A 19,677-nucleotide genomic window follows, 5' to 3' on the forward strand; every position below is an offset into this window, starting at 1 on the left:
CCTGATCATCTGAAATGTTGTGTTTTTTATAGTTCTTATAGAGGATTATAAGATGTATTTTTCAAAATTGTCAGCTTCAAGATTATTGACTGCAGTGTCTTGAATTTCCATGTAGAGACATTGTAATAATTGAAGATGCTTAGGAAGGATATTTTTTTTTTTCATGTAAGTGTTATGAGAATGATGATCTGTAATAGAAATTGAGAAATACAGAACTTAAGAGGTTTTAAACAGAAACTATTTTGTTGAAAATGGTGTAATGAGGATTGGGCAATTACAGGTAAACAGATGTAGCCAGGTGTCTTTTATTTTTCACAGACTGAAGTGATAGCATCCTCCTTTCTTTTTTCTTTTTTCTTTTTTCTTTTTCTTTTTTCTCTTTCTTTTTTCTTTTTCTTCCTGTTATTCTTAGGCCTGCATGAAAACATTCAGTCTAAAATGAATTGTGCATGAAGTTCTAGTGGTGTCTTAAGCAGTGAATAGGTACATTATATGCAAGGCTGGAGATGTCTGAATAGGGAAGAGACTTCTGCACAGCTGCGGGCCTTTTTCTTATCACATCACTCACTTATTATCCTTCTTGCCTCAACACAATAGAAAGTATGTAGATTGGACCAGCATCTTAAATTGGACATCTTATAGCTACTAACGTGGTGCTATGCACACCATAGCACAAAAGCGGGAGTTAATGTTAGGCCATTACTTGACTTTTATTTTTTTCTATTGCACAAAGCCAGACTGATTTTTTTTGTTCCCTGTTACAGTGTTCATCACAAACTCAGTATTTTTTTTTTTTATTTTTTATTTTTTGTGAATTACAATAACATTAAGCACTCTGCAAAGTGAAAACACCAAAGTTAAAATACATGCCATTCTTTTGTGTGCAGTATATGAAGACATGGTAGAGTTGCTGGCATGGCATTCTGACCAGCTAGTGCCTGGATGGTCAGGTAGCCAGCCAGCTACCCTCTGGTTGGCAGAGACAGGTAGCGCTATGGGAGATTTACTGGAGGTTCTTGGGAAGAACATGGGTTGATCAGGGTCCTGCTGGGGTGGAGGGACACTAAGGAATCTGCAGTGGCTGTTAGGAGCTGCTTGCTGTCTGGTACACGTGATTTGGAGCCTGTAATGGCCTGCACGCCTACTGACCTCAAGCTGCTTTGTCCAGACTGCCTGTCCTCTTTTATTGCTGTAAAATACTGCAGGTTTTAAGCATGAAGTAGGTTTTACTACTTGCTGTGTCACAGGTAAGAGGTGAGGTAATGAGACCACCTAATGGCTCACTTGCTGGGGACTGAGTGAGGATCCTGGCAGCACTGCCAAAAAGCTGGCACTTTGCTTTCAGCTAAACAAAATATCAGCAAGCTTGGCAGCACAATAACCAGAGCAGGGGAGTATCAGTGCTGGTCCTGCTCCCCTGGAATTTTGTCTCAAAGCTGCCCTGGCCTGTGGTGGTCCGGCTTAGCCCGTAGTCCTGTCTGTAGCATCTCGGGGCTCAGTGGAGGAGGATGTGCAAATACTATCCCTTGCCAGAACCTTTCTTCATCATGTCAGGACTTTTCTGCATCATACCACAGGCTTGGCTGTGCTGTTGGCAGTGCAGAGCGTGTTTTGCAGTGTGTGCAAGGCAGTCCATCCCTGGGAGAACTGATTTCACACTGGCTATTGCGCATTGGCTCCTCACCCGGCAGAGGGCTCCCCTTCTAAGCTAATAAAAGTCAGGCTTCATACTTGGTCTAACGGACAGCAAAATGTATCGGTAATTGCCAGCCCTAGCTATTCTGAATTCTTGCTTTAGACTTTGACATTGGGGCATACGTTACATTTCTCACTACCAAGTTGAAAGTATTTGGTTAAATGTGTGGGATTATCACAACTGTTTATATATTAATACCTGTGTGCATGTATATTTGTATGTTTGCATGTATATTTGTATATACAGAGTTGTGGAATCTGATCAGTTCTTCTGCTTCACACATTGTTTTGTAGAAACAAATTTCTTTACTGATAGAAGAACTTTTTTTTTGCTTAAGAGTGTAAAAAGTAATACACTGCTGCCTTTCTGCAAATGCAAATCTATACATTCAATGGGTACATTTCAAGTTGTTGAAATTTAAATGCAAATAAAAGTTAAGATGGTGCAATTATATGAAACTGCAGGTGCGTGGATGTCGAGATCTAATTTTTTTGACAAAACACATGATTCTTTCTGCAGGATGATTAGGCACTCATTTTTGCACAAGGCACTAGGATCAAAAAGCAAATGGACTTAGGAACAAAGTCTTATCTTTCGTCTCAGCCTGTGTAACTGTGTGTTTTGAAATGATAAGTAATTAAGTGACCCCGGCTTTGGAATGTCTTATGTTCTTTGAGAATATGCATCTGTGCTGCAGTCCTATAAAAAAAAAAAAAAAAAAAAAAAGTTATTGAGCCCATCTGTAGCTTTTAACAGTAAATAGGAGGTGTATCAGTTACTGTCAGAAGTTGGATTTTACCTCTTCTCTTGCTGTGTGCTGTCATGAGTTCAGAAACACAGGTTACTGCCTGCATTTGAAGTAGGCTATTCTTTTATGAGTGTGCTACTTTAAATTGCATATAGACTTGACAATTGTTCAGGTAGGCACAGGCTAAGACTAGGAAAGTGAGGGATTTATATTAGGTGAAGCTAATCCATCAACGGCAAAACATCAAAATTGTACTGAAGATATTTGTGATTTCATTGTGAACTACAAGTGGCTTTCGGTAGGTGTGGTATTTTGTAGCATGTGGGGATTTTGCTAGGTGGAGAGTTTGGGGGTGAAACTTCAGTGCTGTTTGACTGCCATAAAGAGCATGAGCTAAGCTCAAGGACCGCAGTGCTCACTGTTACCAACAAGTGGGAAGAAAATATTAATCCCCTTCACTTCTTTCTCTGAATCTGTGGTCTCATGGTCTGCTTGTCCTTTCACTTTGGATTTATTTCCTTGTAAAACTATAGCTGGCAAAGAAATTAACTTCTGTAGGTAAAGGGGAGCAGTCTTTTGCTGGTCCATTCCTTTAGCAAGTCAGATCTAAGGCAAGGATCTAAGATCTAAGGCATATTTTACCCAGGCTGCTCCCTCCCTGGACAGTTACTTTTCCCACCGGCCTGTGGGAAATGAACAAACCTGACGTACTGGCAAACACTATGAATAAGGACAGGTGCTTTCGCTACTATTTTCAGGTTTCAGGATATGGGTAAAACGCTTCACAGCCTTGTTCTAGGGGGTCTTCAAGCAACACATGTATTTGTGATCCAGTGTAGGAGGTGATGCTGTGTTTGCAGGCAGGCTATTTTGCTTGCACATGGCTGATCTGAGAGATGCAGCTCTTTTCAAGGAAGATTTTGAATCTTTTTTTTTTTTTTTTTTTTTTTTTTTTTCTGCAGAAAGCTAGCCACTTCCTGCATTTAGCTGTTCTTGGTGCTTTTCTTGACTTTAAAACTGTATTCACCAGCCAGTTACACAGACTATTTTAAGGCCGCTTACAATGGTCTTCTCATTTACTTAGCTAAAATGAGAAAGTTAGCCTTGCATTGGCCACTTGTTGGCTGATGACAACTTTTACTGTGAATCTGGCTCCCCCTCCCCCACTTGAAATCCCTGGCTCAGCAAATATTTGAACCTGCCCAAGTTAATCATGAAACTGAGATCTTTATCTCTGAGAGACGTGCAAGCTACCGAGGGTGGTGATTTTTTTTTTTTGTTACAGTACTAAAGTCAGGTTCACTTTTTAATGATGAAACAGAGTAAGTGGATACGTTCTGCACAGCACAGAGCTGTCAGCAGTTAAGAAGAGAGAGAAGGCTGGGGTTTTCTCATTGCACATTGCAGCTTTTTAGAGATTTTTGTGGAACATTGGTTGGAAAACAGTCTTCTTCAGAATTATCTTTTGCTTAGTTGTTTCAGCAAAGCTTCCTAGTAAAAGAAGTTTTGTGGTTTTTTTTTGCTTGTTTGTTTGTTTGGTTGGTTGGTTTTTTTTGTTTCTTAAAGATTTTTATAAGAGGAAGCCAATTAATTTTTCAGGTTATTGGATTATGTTTTCAGGCTGTATAACAAGGGCGACCGTTTGCGATGCATAATGTACAAAGTAAGTGATTTTGAATTTCTCTTGAATTTCTTTCTGTTTTGTTTGTCACCTTGTGGAGGTATTTCACTATAACCCATTACCAGGTAGAGGTTTCACGGTCTTAAAATAGGTGAGTGAAGGTCAAGTGCCTGCAGATTACTCAGGGAGTGGGGAAATGCCTATCTGCCGCCTGTCTTTTCCTGCCCGCAAGCTAGGCTAGTCCGCGCCGAGCACTAACCTGGTTATACGAGCACGGGCAGCCCAGAACTCAGCCACCACTGAAACCCGGGAGAAGTAATTTCTCCTGAAAGACCTTATTCAACAGAATAAAGAAAATCTTACCGATCCCACATTAGACCTAAATGCAGCAATATAGTCTCGGTAGGAAATCTTTATAACCTAATTTAAATAATTACCTTGGCAACTCAACTGTTTAGGTAGCAGGTGGGCTAAACCTCCAAGCTCAGTGTTTGGACTTGTGTCTGGGATGAGTTCAAGTATCCTGTTTCATTTTGGAAATGGAAGGAATCTTTGGAGCATGTCTACCTAAACAGGGACAGGAGTCTATTTCAAAATGAATTTCAGCTTGTTAATACAGAGAGCAAACTAGCATGTATTTTTTTGTTAACCGTTGGTTCTCCAGACATGTTGTTATATGTTAGTGCTCGTCTAATGGGGTGAGCTGGTGAGTAGCACAGTGGGAGGGTAGATACATGTGAAATATTTGGGACGGGTATAAACTGTGTTAATTTTTTAATGGGTGTTTGTGAGATAGAGCACACTTCAGCTGCACCAGGATTCCTCCTGATGTAGGCACAGATAGTTGCTACAGTTACTCTTTGTTGTGGTTATTTTTGGTATCTGGTTTTCTGCCCCCTTAGATTATAGCAAGTATAAAGCATTTAGATTGCTTTACATAGCATTCTGCTCTGGAATCAATAGTCTGTTCTGTGCATGCTTCTTCCAAGAGGTCTGAGAGCGGTGCAGCCAGTAATGGGGGGGCTTAGAGAGACAGATTCCGAATAGTACAAGTATGCTGGTGGCATAAAGTCAAGTTCAGAAGAAGACACTGAGAAGGACTCTTATTTTTTAAAACAATTAACTTGATAAATATCTTGATGAGAGCAGGGTAGAGAAACAGTGTGAAAAGGCAGACTGAATCTCGTGTCCTGACAGACTGGCTTTTTATGTTCAGCAAAATCATTTTTCAAGATCTTGCTCAGTTTTGACTTTCTTGCATGGTGCAGAAAAGTCTGGCGAATGTAAGACTACAATATTTGATTTTTAGATTTCAAAATGAGTTAATCCAGATCAATTGGAATTGTATTTTATTACAGAATGAAACGGGGCTGGCATCTCTGCAGTAAGCACAATTTATATAATAACATTAGGTATATCAGATCTGTGTGCATATTAAAATATAGAACTCTGTACCGTTTAAAAACCTAATCCATATTTCATTCTGTGGATAAATAATGTATGCATTGTAATTTATGTAATGTATGTAGCCTAAGTATGTATGTGTGTAATGGGTATATAATGGCTATTCTCTTTTTCTCTTTTGCATCTTTAACATGCCCACAAGCCTTTTAAAGCTTTTTCAGTGGTAAACTACAGGCATCTGAGTAGGAGAATGAATCTGAGAAGTGACCTACCTCTCTGCAAAGGGAGCTGCACTGTGTGTGAGCATGCATGTGTTGTGTGTGCGTGTGTGTAAGAGCTACGTGCTGCAGCATATCAGCCTTTTGTCATCCTGCCAGGATTGGACTGTACCATGCTGCAAAGTCAGGAAAATGAAATGGAAATAAGGGTGCACAAGGAGAGCCTGCTCCGGCTTTTTGCTTGTAAAACCGGGTTTATATTGCTATTCTGCTAAATGCAGACTCTTTCTGAAACTGAAATTGTTCTAAGATTAATGTAGAACAAAATGATGAAACAGGAGTGGTCTGGTGACATTATTTTGACATGATTGGCTGAGGATTATGATGTAATAGGTTACAGTGCAGCCCCTTATAGGTTTTAAAATGAATTCCAAGACACCATTACAAAGAGAGCCTGACTCTTTTCTTGTATCTGAGCTTACTCAGTGAAACTCATACAAATGTACAATACTGTTTGGAATATGGAAGAACTGGATATAGAATATCCTAAGACAGATATAAATTGTGGCACAGACTTGATGTTTTACATAGAAATGGATCCACCAGGTAAAACTGCAGTTTTATTACGGAAGACTTAATTCCTCTTGGTCTTTACGATATCTGATGAAAAATACTTAATGGATATGTAGGATTTATTTACTTTGTCATTGATACAAATTAGAATTAAATTGTGTTTTTGTGCATGGTTATAGCAATTAGAATCATAACCTGTAGAAATACCTGTCTGCTTACTTAAATGTTTTTTTTTTTACTGAATCAACCTGTTTCTGTTTTGATTTTTTTTTCTGTCATATGTAGTTCTATCTCTACTATTATATCATTTAAAAATATCGTTTCTTTTATTTTGCTATTTTGCTGTCTTCCACACTGTAGCTAAAAAGAGGTGCTGTAATAACACTTATGTTTCCTGAATCAGTGGTTACAATTCAATGGTTTGAATTGCTTTGGGAAAAACAGATTTTAAAATCTAACAATATTAACTGCATACCTGATAGCACATAATATTTTTTTTCATAGTGTATAAAAATGTTATGCTCTCTTTATATTCATTGCAGCTTTAAAAACATTGTATTTTGTAGCTGGTCATTATATACGTATAGGGATGTTCATAAGGAATGTTGTACTTACTAGAGAACTAAAGAGCTGGGTTGATTTTTAATCCTGATCCCAATGTAGTCCCCCTTTCTAGTAAGTCAGGAGTGCTGCAGTATCTTCCTCTGGCACCCACTGGCATACGTATGCAGCTTTGACATTGAGAAAAGGGGATGTGGTTTTTAATCAGTCCTGGCATTTGGAAGACAATTTATTCTGTAGAATACTAAGATTAACACAAAGGATATTTGGGTCACAGATGGGTTTCTCAAAGTGAGTGTTTGTTTTTTTTTGCAAACGATTGCACAGAATGCAGAGGATCATGGAAACGTAATTCTTTGTATTAAAACATACAGTATTGCTGTGGGTTTGCGTCTTTTATTACTCAGCTTATAGGTGAGAAAACAGCAATATTAGTGTAAAATCGTCACATAGGAGAAAACAAAATGAAATCTTACCTGTTTTATTATTTATAGTTACCTGAAGATAGTCAAAGAAGGTAATAGCAAACTTTAGATTTTTTTTTCCCAAATGCTTTCCTCACAGGGAGAGGAGATGACTAGTGTTATATTTTGCTTAAAATATATTATTGCAAAATTAACATACTTTCTTGAAGCAATACATCCTTTTTGTTGAATTGTATTTTTTTCAGTAAAATTCTTGATTCCTCATTTAAATACTGTCAGAGGTAGAAAATACTGTTTTGTAACTATTCCTTTTTTTTTCTCATTCATATAGTAATGTGTGATTTCAAGGAATATATGGTCATGTTTTCAATGAGTTATGCTCAACTTTTTCTCCCTTTATCTGCAGCACTGCCTCCTAAGCCACCGAAACCTAATACTGTAACTAACAACGGCATGAATAACAACATGTCACTACAAGATGCTGAATGGTACTGGGGAGATATCTCAAGGTAAAACATCTCAAGACATGTATTTCTCATGTATGACTTTATATTCTTGCTCTGTTTTTCTCTGTATGTATTCTGCTTAAGTATAGAAAAATTATAGCTCTAAGAACAATTTTTAGGATATTTTCCAACGGAAACATATCATAGTTGTTTTTATTCCAAACGTGACTAAAAAGTTACTGGCAGTCCATTAGAATGTAATATGTAAATGATTTGGTGATTGTTCTGTTGTTTTAAGGCAGCTATATGAAATGCTAGCATGAAATAGTAGTATGAAAAGACAACACCAAGAAATAAGTATTTTTTTTTCTTGTCTTTCATCCAGATCCTCAACTGTAGGCACAACAGTTAACAAGCCAGACTAACAAGTGCTATGTATTAGCAACATTTTTAACGTACTATATATAGGTACATTAGACCAGCACTGGCTGCTCCAATTGTGCAGGCTTGTATGAACAAGCAGAAGACCTCTGCATGAATATAATTTCGTTCCAGCAGTGAGAAGACATAGAATATATCGGTTTTGTATCCCAGTTGTTCACTAGTAATTCTAAATAAGTTATTAAATAACTGTGTTTATTTATGTGGAGATCAAGAAGGCTTACAAAAAAAAAAAAAAAAAAAAAAGCTATTTTAAAACAAGAATTTAGAGCACGGTGAAAGGATAAATGAGTGAGAAGGAGCTGAAATGATTAGTTACTTTTGCTTTCATTTTAGAGAAGAAGTGAATGAGAAGCTTCGAGACACTGCAGATGGTACCTTTTTGGTACGAGATGCTTCAACCAAAATGCATGGAGACTACACGCTTACACTAAGGTAAGACAGTTACAGTAGGTCTGTAATACCTACAATACTGCCTTTAAAATACCACCTTCTTTCGGAAATAGTAGTAGAAGTCTGCCTAACTTTTCAACAAACTTTACTTGCAGGAAAGGAGGAAATAACAAATTAATCAAAATATTTCACCGAGATGGGAAGTACGGCTTTTCTGACCCGTTAACTTTCAACTCTGTGGTTGAGCTAATAAACCACTACAGGAATGAATCTCTAGCCCAGTACAATCCTAAACTGGATGTAAAATTACTGTATCCAGTGTCTAAGTACCAGCAGGTAATTTAGTCTATTTTCTTTGTGTTCCACTTAATTACAAAGAAATTATCGCAGACTGGGGAGACATTTATTACAAAGAATTTCAGCTCTGTTAATATTTGAAAACATAGAGTGGGTATAAAAGTGGATATTTTTGTTTAAAACCAACAGCATAAATTGCATATAAATAATTAAAATTTTAAATACTGCAGAAGCATTATTAAGAAATAAATTTAAGTTACTAAATACCCCACTCAGTGCTGATGAAATACATAATTTTTATTATAAAGCTGCACACTTGCAATGGAAAATTGCTTTTTGTCATTTAGTTTTATTTTGACTTGCATATTGTGCATATAATATATCATACCTCTATATTGATAAAAGAGATGTCACGTTTACCATGTAAATATCTGGGCATTTTTAAGCAGTCTGGAAATCTGTTCAGTGTATTGTTTTTTTTTCACAAAGTATCTTTTCTTCTGTTCACCATACCAGGATCAAGTGGTAAAAGAGGACAGCATTGAAGCAGTGGGAAAGAAATTACATGAATATAATACCCAGTTCCAAGAAAAAAGCCGAGAATATGACAGACTCTATGAAGACTACACAAGAACATCTCAGGTAAAATAGATTTGAAGCCAAAAGGGGAATGGAAGACTAATGTGGATTTAGAAGACTGTTATTAAATTCATGTTGCTATTTTCTGCTTGCTCAGTATAGTGGAATTGCTTACTCATGTTTTAACAATCACCACCTACAACCTAACTCTGTGCTCAAGATCGACACACACATCCAAAGCAAGCACCTTGATTTACAAACACATCTGCATACTGACCTCATCAGAGCGACTTAAGGTTTCCAAGACACCTCTGTAAGGAAGCATTCTGTTTTAATACTAGTTTTGTAAAGGTCTGGTTTCACTGATGTAGGGTGGAGTGATGACATGTAGATACTCTGCAGGAATGAAAAGCTCCCACTGTCCTTCTTTCACCTCATCCAATTATTAGCCAAGTCTTGAGGTTTTGGTGAATTTGTGCAGTTTTACACCCCTACAACCTGAACATAATTGAAGAAAGGTAGAGGTGTGTAGGCAACTTGAAGTTAATAGTTTCAAAGACTTAGCCCTGGACTAGCCATGTGAGGACAGGAAGATGGACTAAATGACCTCTGGAGACCAGTCCAGCCCAGTAACTTAAAATTTTATTTCAGAGAGTCAACTGAACTTCTAAGGACATTAGCTGGTGCAAAGCGCAAAGTGCATTGCCATAAGGGTAATCTTCAGAAAAAGAATTTATAAAAAACTTATTTATACAAAAGAGAGCTTGTAGCTAGTTCTTTTTCTAGCAGTTTTTCTTTCCCAGAAAGCCTCATCGTGGTTGTCTTTTGCAGAGGCCTGTTTCCTCTGTTTTGTAAAGCTCTGCAGACAGGATGCATTCTGGTAATGGGATATTGAAGTCATTCTGTTAGAATATACTGAAATGTCTCCATGATACAAGCCAATAAATCATCCACTCTGTTTGATAACAACTGTAATTTAAACAACTATTTTATTTTCAGGAAATTCAAATGAAAAGAACAGCTATTGAAGCATTTAATGAAACAATAAAAATATTTGAAGAGCAGTGCCAGACGCAGGAGAGATACAGTAAGGAATACATTGAAAAATTTAAACGCGAAGGAAATGAAAAAGAAATACAAAGGTCAGTATGTGTATTTCAAGTTGTATGATTTTGAAGAAAGAAATAATGCCAAGTATAAATCTGCCTAAAATTAAAGCAAGATGTCAAGGTTAAAGTTGTTCAGTTGTAAGCAAAGCAAACTTCAAACGGGGTTGATGTGAACTTGTAAAGCATGAAGCTACATTTAGAGAAATAATCTGTTCTCTTAAAAGTCTATATGAGAAAACAGCAGACAAAGTTATGAATACAACATTATCAGAGTATAACATACCACATTGTTCCATTCAGAATTATGCACAACTATGAAAAACTGAAGTCTCGAATAAGTGAAATTGTGGACAGCAGGCGTAGATTAGAAGAGGATTTAAAGAAGCAAGCCGCTGAATATAGAGAGATAGACAAGCGTATGAACAGCATTAAGCCAGACCTCATACAGCTGAGGAAGACAAGAGACCAGTACTTGATGTAAGTATCATTATGAATTCACAAATATATATATATATATATAAACATATATATAATAATATATAATAAAATATATAGTAATAGTATAATATAATAATAATATAGTGCAAATATATTTATTTATTGGCACCAAACTTCTGAAACTAATAATTTTATTTGGTATTATTATCCAGGTGGCTGACTCAGAAAGGTGTTCGGCAAAAGAAGCTAAATGAATGGCTTGGAAATGAAAATACAGAAGAGTGAGTATTAAGAGATTTAAATATTCCTGGTATTTCCTATCAGCTTGCACAAAAGTGAGATTGAGCATATTTAATTCTATATCCACCCAGAGGGAATCTCTTCTAGGTCTCTTGTAACAATGTTCACTGTTAACGCAGGGCAGCCTACGTAACACGGGTATCAGAAAGGACTCCCTCTCATCCCCTACTCTGCCATTACTCAAGGAAGTGTGTAATCAGGTTACTATAGCAAAGCACTGGAACTTAACCTGTGTCTTTATTCTTACCAGCAATATGAAGATTATAAGGTGTTGGTATCTTGGAGGGATGTCATAGGAATAAATAAATTGTTCAGAAGGTCTCTTAGGCACAGGTGGGCTGTTTCCCGATTATATATGTTGACACCATGGTGCTATCTAGTATAGTGGTGCCCACATCAGTGTATCACATTGCTATTGGAGGTGATAAAATTGTGTATGCTGAAGAGTGGTCCTTCTCCATTTTTATGGTCTAGTCAGTCTTTCTGGGAAATGGCAGGATAGTATTCCATCATTTCAGCAATTCAGTTTTAGTACAGGTTCTAGCTGGGGCCTGGCCACTGAATAGGTTTTGCTTTTTGCTTCATTCCGGAAAAAAAAAATAAAAAGAAAAAAAAAATGAAAAGAAAAAAAAAAAGCAGCAAAAAGCAAATATAAACCAAATTTTAAACAGAAGCAAGCTGCAAAATAGTATCAAAGTGCCTTAAATTCACAGTTAAAAATAGTAAGCAGTGAAGAGTGAACAAGTAGAAAAACCAAGTGGTCTGAGTAATATTTGTATCAACATTTTCTGCTTGTATAGTCTCCTGTGCATGCCTTCTACACTGCATGACTGAACATATAGCAAAAACAGCAGATTGACAATGACTGTTTTCTGGTTTTACATTCTAGTTTTGTCCACATTAGTGGTCTATTTTAATTTGGCTTGGTTTGCTTAGTCTCCTGCTGTTTTCCTGGAAATTGTGCAACTGCTGCGGCTACCTTGGTAGAAGAAGGGAATAAATATGGCATACACATTTTAAAGCCATGTTGTTCACTCAGTCTTAGCTCTGCTCAGAGAAGATATAATGGAGAATACGTAGGCACTTGTTTCCACTGGCACCCTCATCAGTTAGAAAGAGCAATGCCAGGCTGTGGTTATAACATAGCATCAAAATAGTAAGTGAAACTGTTGTCTCTCTGACTCTCCCTGTCAGTGAATCTGTTAAGTGCTCAGGTTTCTGCAGGCAAATTAAATTTTGAGAATTTGACTTTTTCTCTAAGGTAAAACAGAAAAAAAATGAGTATAATAAGCAGCAGTAAAAATAGGAGTCTCTTTCTCTAGGTGCTGAAAATAGAGCCAAAACTGAATGCATTAGAATATCTTACAGGGCAAAGAAGTACGATGGGATAAAGGAGCTGGATAGCAGGTCATCTGAAACAAAAGAACCCTTTTTTTCCTGAAAAATTAAAATGTGTGAAATTGCTGATCATGGTAGACCACTCTGATACTCTTCAGAACAACTGATTGTAAGTAGAGCAGCAAAGGCAAAGCTGACCGGTGCAGGCTGCTGGGCAAATAGGGAGCTTTGGAACTGTAGAGTATCAAAGTGGTGTCCCCATAGCTGAACCAAAGACATCTTCTTTCACAGTGGGTTTAACTCAGAGGGTTCTATGAAACTCTGAATCAGCTTTGTAGTTGGTGGCAGCTTTGGTAAAGAAGGTCCTATATAACATGCTTTTTTCATAATCTCATAAGGAAGGAGAACACTACTATTCCAACCTTTTCACAAAGCCATCTACCATATGAATAATTTATCTATCTACCTGTACAACTGCTCATAGCTCTCCCAAGCAGCAGATGCAATCAATACATTGCATGATTTTTCACTGCTGACCAAGTGTTCTGATCTTTAGAAATGAAGCTGTCTCAAAGGATATTGATTTTGGTGGGTTTGCAGTATACCAGAACAGTGAGCAATGGTAGAAGTGCTGAAATCCTCACAGCAGATTCTGATAGATAAAACAGCATCCTTTTATGTCCATCTTCACATCTACATGAGTATTTTTAAAAGAAACAAGGACCAGAACTTTTATTTCTGTTCAGCAGGTGAAATGTTGTAGTATTACATGGTTTACGCCTCTAGTTCTACCAGGGAGACAACCTACTAACCAAGTTTTTCCAAGTGATATGAAAGGGGGACCAGCATATTCATGGTTTTTGCTCTGCAACGTGTTTCACAAACATCTTTTGTCATATTTTGACAGCCAATACTCTATGGTAGATGATGATGAAGACTTGCCCCATCATGATGAGAGAACATGGAATGTGGGAAATATCAACAGAAGCCAAGCTGAAAATCTTCTGCGGGGAAAGCGAGATGGAACATTCCTGGTTCGAGAGAGCAGCAAGCAAGGCTGCTATGCCTGCTCTGTTGTGTACGTACCCTAAATGCGAATGATGCATTTGAGGCACCCACCTTGAGAAAGGGGTACATGCACACTTGCACGTGTGTGGATCCCCTTGGATCTTTCTGCTTAGAAGCAGACAACAAGTCATGAGGCCATTCTTATTGCAGCTCCATTTTCTACACAGCTCAAACCTGTGCTGCTCACATAGATGAGGCTCATTGAAAACAAGGGAAAGTAGAGCATGGAGTAACTCATTTATCTACAGCTACTAAGTCCTGCCTAACTCCTGCATCCTTAAGCAACACCTGGGAATTTGGGTTAAACCTAGGCTGTTACCATTTTTCCACCACAGAAGACTATAGAAGGAATCCTATGTAGTGACTAGTGTTTTAAGATTTATTGCCAGTACCTTATTTTCTAGCTTAATTTTACTGTACTGACAAACTAAAAACTGTTGTTTGTTTGTTTGTTTTTTTCTTTAGGGTGGATGGAGAAGTTAAGCACTGTGTGATAAACAAAACACCTACTGGGTATGGATTTGCAGAGCCATATAACTTGTACAACTCTCTCAAAGAACTGGTGCTACATTATCAACACACATCACTTGTGCAGCACAATGACTCTCTCAATGTCACACTAGCCTACCCAGTATATGCACAGCAGAGGCGATGAAGATCTTAATACTCTGGGTGTTTGTTTTTTTTCTAAAGAAAAGATTTGACAACATTGAGGCCTCTGGAGAGAGCAGGCTCCTTTCAGCCTTACTCAAGAATTTGAGCTGCAGTGTCAAAGCTATCTGTCTTCAGAGATGGGACTAGAGCTTTCCTTCACAACTGCAGTCGGAAAGATCACAGTATTAAGCTGTGAATGTATGTTTCTAATCTGAAGTGCTTTTTTTTTAATTGAGAAAAGAAGAACACAAGAGAGAGAAATCCTAACCTGATCTCCCAGCAGGGACATAGAGGCCTTTAACCATGGTGCTTGTTTACGACCACTTCTGAAGCTTTACCAGCTAGAACATTGGATTCTGCAGACACAAGGTGTAAGAGGTCTTTGTCATTTGGTTATTGGAATTTCTTGGTCACAACCTGGCTTGGATTTGATGTTGCTGCACTCAGTGGATCCAGACACACAGCATTGTGGATTTTTTGGTTTCTGGTGAATGATATGTAGCAGAATGGCACTTTCATTTATAAGGGACACTTTAAAAGGACTTCAGTTACAGTATGTTGTTTGGAGGAATTGTAACAGTGAAGTGCCAGGAAGTGTTTTGCTTAGACGTTTAAAAATCCTGTTTTAAGAATATATTTAAGACTGAAGAAAACAGGACTTTCAATGGCATACAGTCTTTAATAATGTACATATTGAATGACTAACTATCATTGATGGAAACTATCAATACCAAACTGCTTCTCTTTTCCCCTTTCTGTTTGCTGGAAGCTGAATTCTTAGACCATGCTATGCAATACTGAATTTTCTTTAGGCTGTAGTCTTCTCTTGAGCATGTCTACAGGTTAAGCTTGTTTTTCTTTCTTCATTCCTTGCCTTCTTTTGTCTTTCTTTCTTTTGCCTGAGAATACTTTTCTTAATGATTACTTTTTGTTATTCTTTTGACATTTTCTGTTTTTTCTTTTTCTTTTTTTTTTTAAATGTACAGGAAGCCAGCAAGAGTTGGCTTCAGAATTAAAACTATGAAATATTTTACAATTTTCTTTGTATAGAATATTGAGCTACTAGCTCAAAGTTTAAAAAGTTCATCTTTTTTTTTTTTTGACTAAATATTTTGTTGGGCAGTGCCTGATAAGCTTCAAAGCTGCTTTATTCAATAAAAATATATGAACATTACAAAATATCATTGAGTCCAACAATATTGTTTCAGAGATACCTTTAGAGTACGGTACCTTGCTATGTTTGCTTTTGAAGCATTTTGAACTTCTGTCATGATTGTCTTTGTATTTGGAAGATGAAAAAATTGTGTATCCTTCTCTGATAATGACTGCAGAAAAACAGAAAAATTTAGCTACTGGAGTAGATACGTTGGATTTCAGAATGAATCCACACTTCACAGTAAATAAATGACATCTTGACCTACTGTGGCAGAATTTTTGTCAGCATGTCAAGGTATTTTCATTTCATATGAAGGAAGTTTCTCTAAACTGTTGCCTGGATTTGTTTATCATACTAGTATTTTTAAAGAAATCTCCCACCTGTACTCAGAACAATTGGATACAACATAGGGCTAAGTAAGACTGGAAAACCTCTGTTCTGAAAAATGATTAGGCTTTCATAGTTAATATTTTGGATTTATTTTCATAAGTTTGTAGACTGAGGGAGTATCAAAGTGAACATTTTCATAGTTTCAGGCACTAGAGACTTACAGAATTATGGTTTGTTTAAAGGAAACAAATACATGAATCCCACTAAAGCAAACTTAGTAGTAATTCTGGGACAATTCATTGTGGGTGGCTTGCAGTGGTTATTGTTGTTATATATTTTTTGCCATGACCATTGCAGAAATTCGTGCATTGCAAATTGATAAAGTAATGAAGTTCATATAAATATTGGACAAGTTGTGACGAAATTAAGATGAATTTATTCTTCCCCACAGATGCACAGGGAAAACCCATTACTATTTAAGGGACTTGCACACACAATCAAAACAGTAGGTCCCATGGAGTTGTCTCATAACTCTGCTTTAGAGATACATGTATTTTGATTCCAAGCATTCAGTACTTACTAAGCTATTGGAAATAATGAGGAATTTGCCTGTCTCCAGTAGTTTTTATATTATCTTCTATTTTTTACATTATCCCTTCATTTCTGAGACTGTAAAGCTTTGTTTTTTTCTTTAATTATGTGGATTTTGTGCTTTTTTGGTGGGTTGTCTTTGCTTTCCTATAGATGTATTTTCTCTGTAGAATCTATATCAGGAAACAAGATACAACCAACATAAATGTTTCAGGATAGTCATCATTTTCAAAATTATTCAGATTTTTTAATTTTCTAAATAGAAGTTTAGTCTTCATCCCTTCCATTCCTTGTTCCACCCTCCTTTCAGGCCTCTCAGAATAGGACCATTTAAATTTGGTTTTCTAATAACTGTTTTTTACTATGAAAAGCAACAATTACTCTAGCATGACAGTCATACTACTGGGCTTGACATTACAAATTAGCTCAATATACAACAATTTAAAACTTGTAGCAATCCAAGGTATTCTTCAGACATATATTAATTTTTGAATGTTAAATGCTTTAAGGGTAAAATTGTATTTTTTTCTCTATAGGCGAAATATATGTAATCTGAATGGATGTTTCACTTAGTATTTCTCAAGAAATTTCATCGTAGTTAAGGCATTTGGATCTAATTTTCCTCATATTAAGAAAACCTCTGCTATGTCAGTGGGCCATATCCTTAGCATGCCCAGCCCAGTACAGGATATCATTTGTTCCTGTTGTGCTGTACTACTTCACTTCATCTGTGGTTGTAGCAGAGAAAAAATAGTGTGCGTGCAAATTTGGCACTTGCTTTTATTGCACAAGCAACAATGAGAAATAAGCACTATGTTATGGGGATAAATGCTTTTAGGGCTTCGTTAGGGGAAGTTCTGCCTACACAGGGTCTGTGCAATTCACAAGGATCACTTACGCCCCCAAAGTGGGCATGAGTGGGGTTTCTTTGGTACCTGGGTATTGTGTGGCCTCTGCATTTCCCTCCCTCCTTAATGCACAGAGCTGCATCCTGCCAAAGGCCCTATTCACTGCAGAGTTGTTTGTCCTTAATGTACCATATTGTTCACTCCAGTTTTGATTTGATCTCAAACAGACTAATATATACAGAAAAAAAAAAAAAGGCATGTGGATATAACTGAAGAAACGCAATGCTTTTCTGTGTTTCTATTGACGTATACTTTTTCCACCTAATATGATACAAGGGTGGAAATTGTTTTGGTATGTTTTTTTGGTTTGGGGAATTTTTTATTTTAAATCCCTGAGTTATGCTGCACTGCAGCAGCACTTTTGCAAGGCTTTTGTAAAGTATGAGGCATAACACAGAGAACCAACACCCACAGGGAAAATTAGGAGCTTCTGATTTCCGTAAGTTGAAATTGGGATTTCCAGTTTTGGGGATATTCATGTGTGCATCAGTGCATATGCGCACACACTTGCTGTGTTTATGTATGAATAGATCTCAGTATAGGTGCATTTTCACCAAACGTGATCATTTTGCTGAATTCAGTAAGTGATATTAATTTTGTGTAAAGACACACACATGCACTAGACCTTTGTGGGTGCAGCATGTTTCCAAATACAGTTAGAAGACTGAGTTTCTGTGTTGTTGTTGTTTTTTTTTTCTAAAAAAAAAAAAAAAAAAAAAAAAAAGCTTGTCTGTATGGTTCATTTATCTAGAAAAATCTTATCAAACTGTAAAACCAAATCTTAAAATTTTCTATTTGGTGTCAACTGTTCTGTAGTAAAGAAATGGCTTTGTCTTGTAATTGGCAATGAAATAATAATGCTTGGGAAAACATGCAAATGCTTCTAATGGGGAAAACTTCTGCCGATTTTCACACAGTGCTTTTGCTATGCATGGTATTAAGTTGGGAAAGTGAATCCTGATAGTATTTTTTTTCAGGGTCACTTTAGAAATGGGCAGCACAAAGCACAATGCCTCCCATAGGACAAGGTTCCAAAATGCAACATTTTATGTGGAATCATGTTGTATTTACTGCCGTGGAAAACTAAACTGGACTGGAGGAGTGGGTAACGTTACATTGCACTTGTCCTAATGAGACTGCATTAGCTGCCCAAGATGCTGCTATTTTTTTTTATTATTATTATTGTTTTTAAAAATAAAGCTCTGTTCTGTTAAATGTCTTTAAAACATTTAGATTACTTTGTTTTAAAATGGTCATTGAGGAGGTGGAGGGTAAAGTCGGTTGTAAATTGCCTTCACAAGGCAACAGTGAAAACATGCCTCCTTGAGATTTTGTTCAAGCTATAGAGTTGATGGAGCTGTGTCTTGTTTTTAAGTTGCTTTAAAAATTGTAATAAGTCTTCAAGCAGAATAAAGGTTGTTTTGAAACTGCATTTCAGTTTCTGAGGCTTCAGTGAGGACTGAGATGTCCATTTACCAGAATCCTTTGCTGATGCTTCCTGTCTCTATATGTGAACTACTTTGAAAATGAGACCCAAGTGTTCGTATTATTAAAGGGAACTAGGGAGAAAATGATTTCAGCTTACTCTCAGCCATCTTATGGATTGAACTGAAGAAGCAGCTGAGTAGCTCCAAAATAGTCTTGTAGCAAATATTGCCAAAATGACAGTTCTGCTAATCTTATACTCTTGCAAAAGCAGTGCATTTGTGTTTTATACTGCAGATGAAGTGCTGTTTCATCTGAAATTAGAATGAGTTTTGTCATTGATTTCCATGAAGCCAGCCTGTCAACCTTTGTAGCCAGAGGTAATTTACCAGCTTCATGACTACCCCTGATATTGAAAACCAAGGTAACAATGAAGAAGGGGGAGAATGGAGAGGCAGATCGGGCAAGGCTGATTCCGAGCATTGTTTTCTTTCACTCATTGCTGGCATACAGTATTTTCATGTTTCAGGCACATCCATATCTTGCCCCAGGAGAGGTCCTCCAAGGAAACCAGCGAGTCCCTCTAAAAGCAGAAAGAGATTCCTGTTCACAAGGTTTCCATTCCAAAATCTGCCCACGTGTTGCTCACTGTAGTCACATAATACTCCAAGATTGAGGTACCCAGGTACCACAGGCTTAAAGCAATTACTAAAATTACGTCATCACTGGCCTTTCTTGCAAGAAGCACAGACTAAAGGCTATTACAATATTTTTAGTTCACTTGATAGAAAGTGCGGTTAGATCTCTGATTAACATATGCATTGCAATTCTTCTCAATTAGTAAGCTGATTCTTTTAAATAGACACCACATTTATCTTGTTCCTGCTCTCAGGGCATATGCTAAGCAACACAAGATCCTGTAGCCAGAGAGGTCTACATCTAAAAATACGGTTATGGT

General features: G+C 37.1%; 1 protein-coding gene across 3 annotated transcripts in view; it reads left to right on the top strand.

Moving 5' to 3' along the window:
• Positions 1-18,720, top strand: part of PIK3R1 (phosphoinositide-3-kinase regulatory subunit 1) — a 58,802-nt gene extending 40,082 nt beyond the window's left edge. The window contains exons 1-10 of one of the 3 annotated variants that reach the window (XM_082783760.1): positions 3,232-4,107; positions 7,653-7,755; positions 8,470-8,568; positions 8,682-8,862; positions 9,340-9,465; positions 10,402-10,544; positions 10,812-10,988; positions 11,162-11,230; positions 13,495-13,665; positions 14,121-18,720. In XM_082783760.1, the coding sequence (XP_082639886.1) occupies positions 4,092-4,107; positions 7,653-7,755; positions 8,470-8,568; positions 8,682-8,862; positions 9,340-9,465; positions 10,402-10,544; positions 10,812-10,988; positions 11,162-11,230; positions 13,495-13,665; positions 14,121-14,310 (1,275 nt within the window). In that variant the 5' untranslated portion in view covers positions 3,232-4,091 and the 3' untranslated portion in view covers positions 14,311-18,720. Of the gene's footprint in view, positions 1-3,231; positions 4,108-5,496; positions 6,294-7,652; positions 7,756-8,469; positions 8,569-8,681; positions 8,863-9,339; positions 9,466-10,401; positions 10,545-10,811; positions 10,989-11,161; positions 11,231-13,494; positions 13,666-14,120 lie in introns of those variants that run through there. The other 2 variants (XM_082783759.1, XM_082783758.1) reach the window with 2 other exon arrangements.
• Positions 18,721-19,677: the final 957 nt, after the last annotated feature.

Source organism: Aythya marila (genome assembly GCF_965140915.1).
Source record: "Aythya marila genome assembly, chromosome: Z".
Taxonomy (NCBI): Eukaryota; Metazoa; Chordata; class Aves; order Anseriformes; family Anatidae; genus Aythya; species Aythya marila.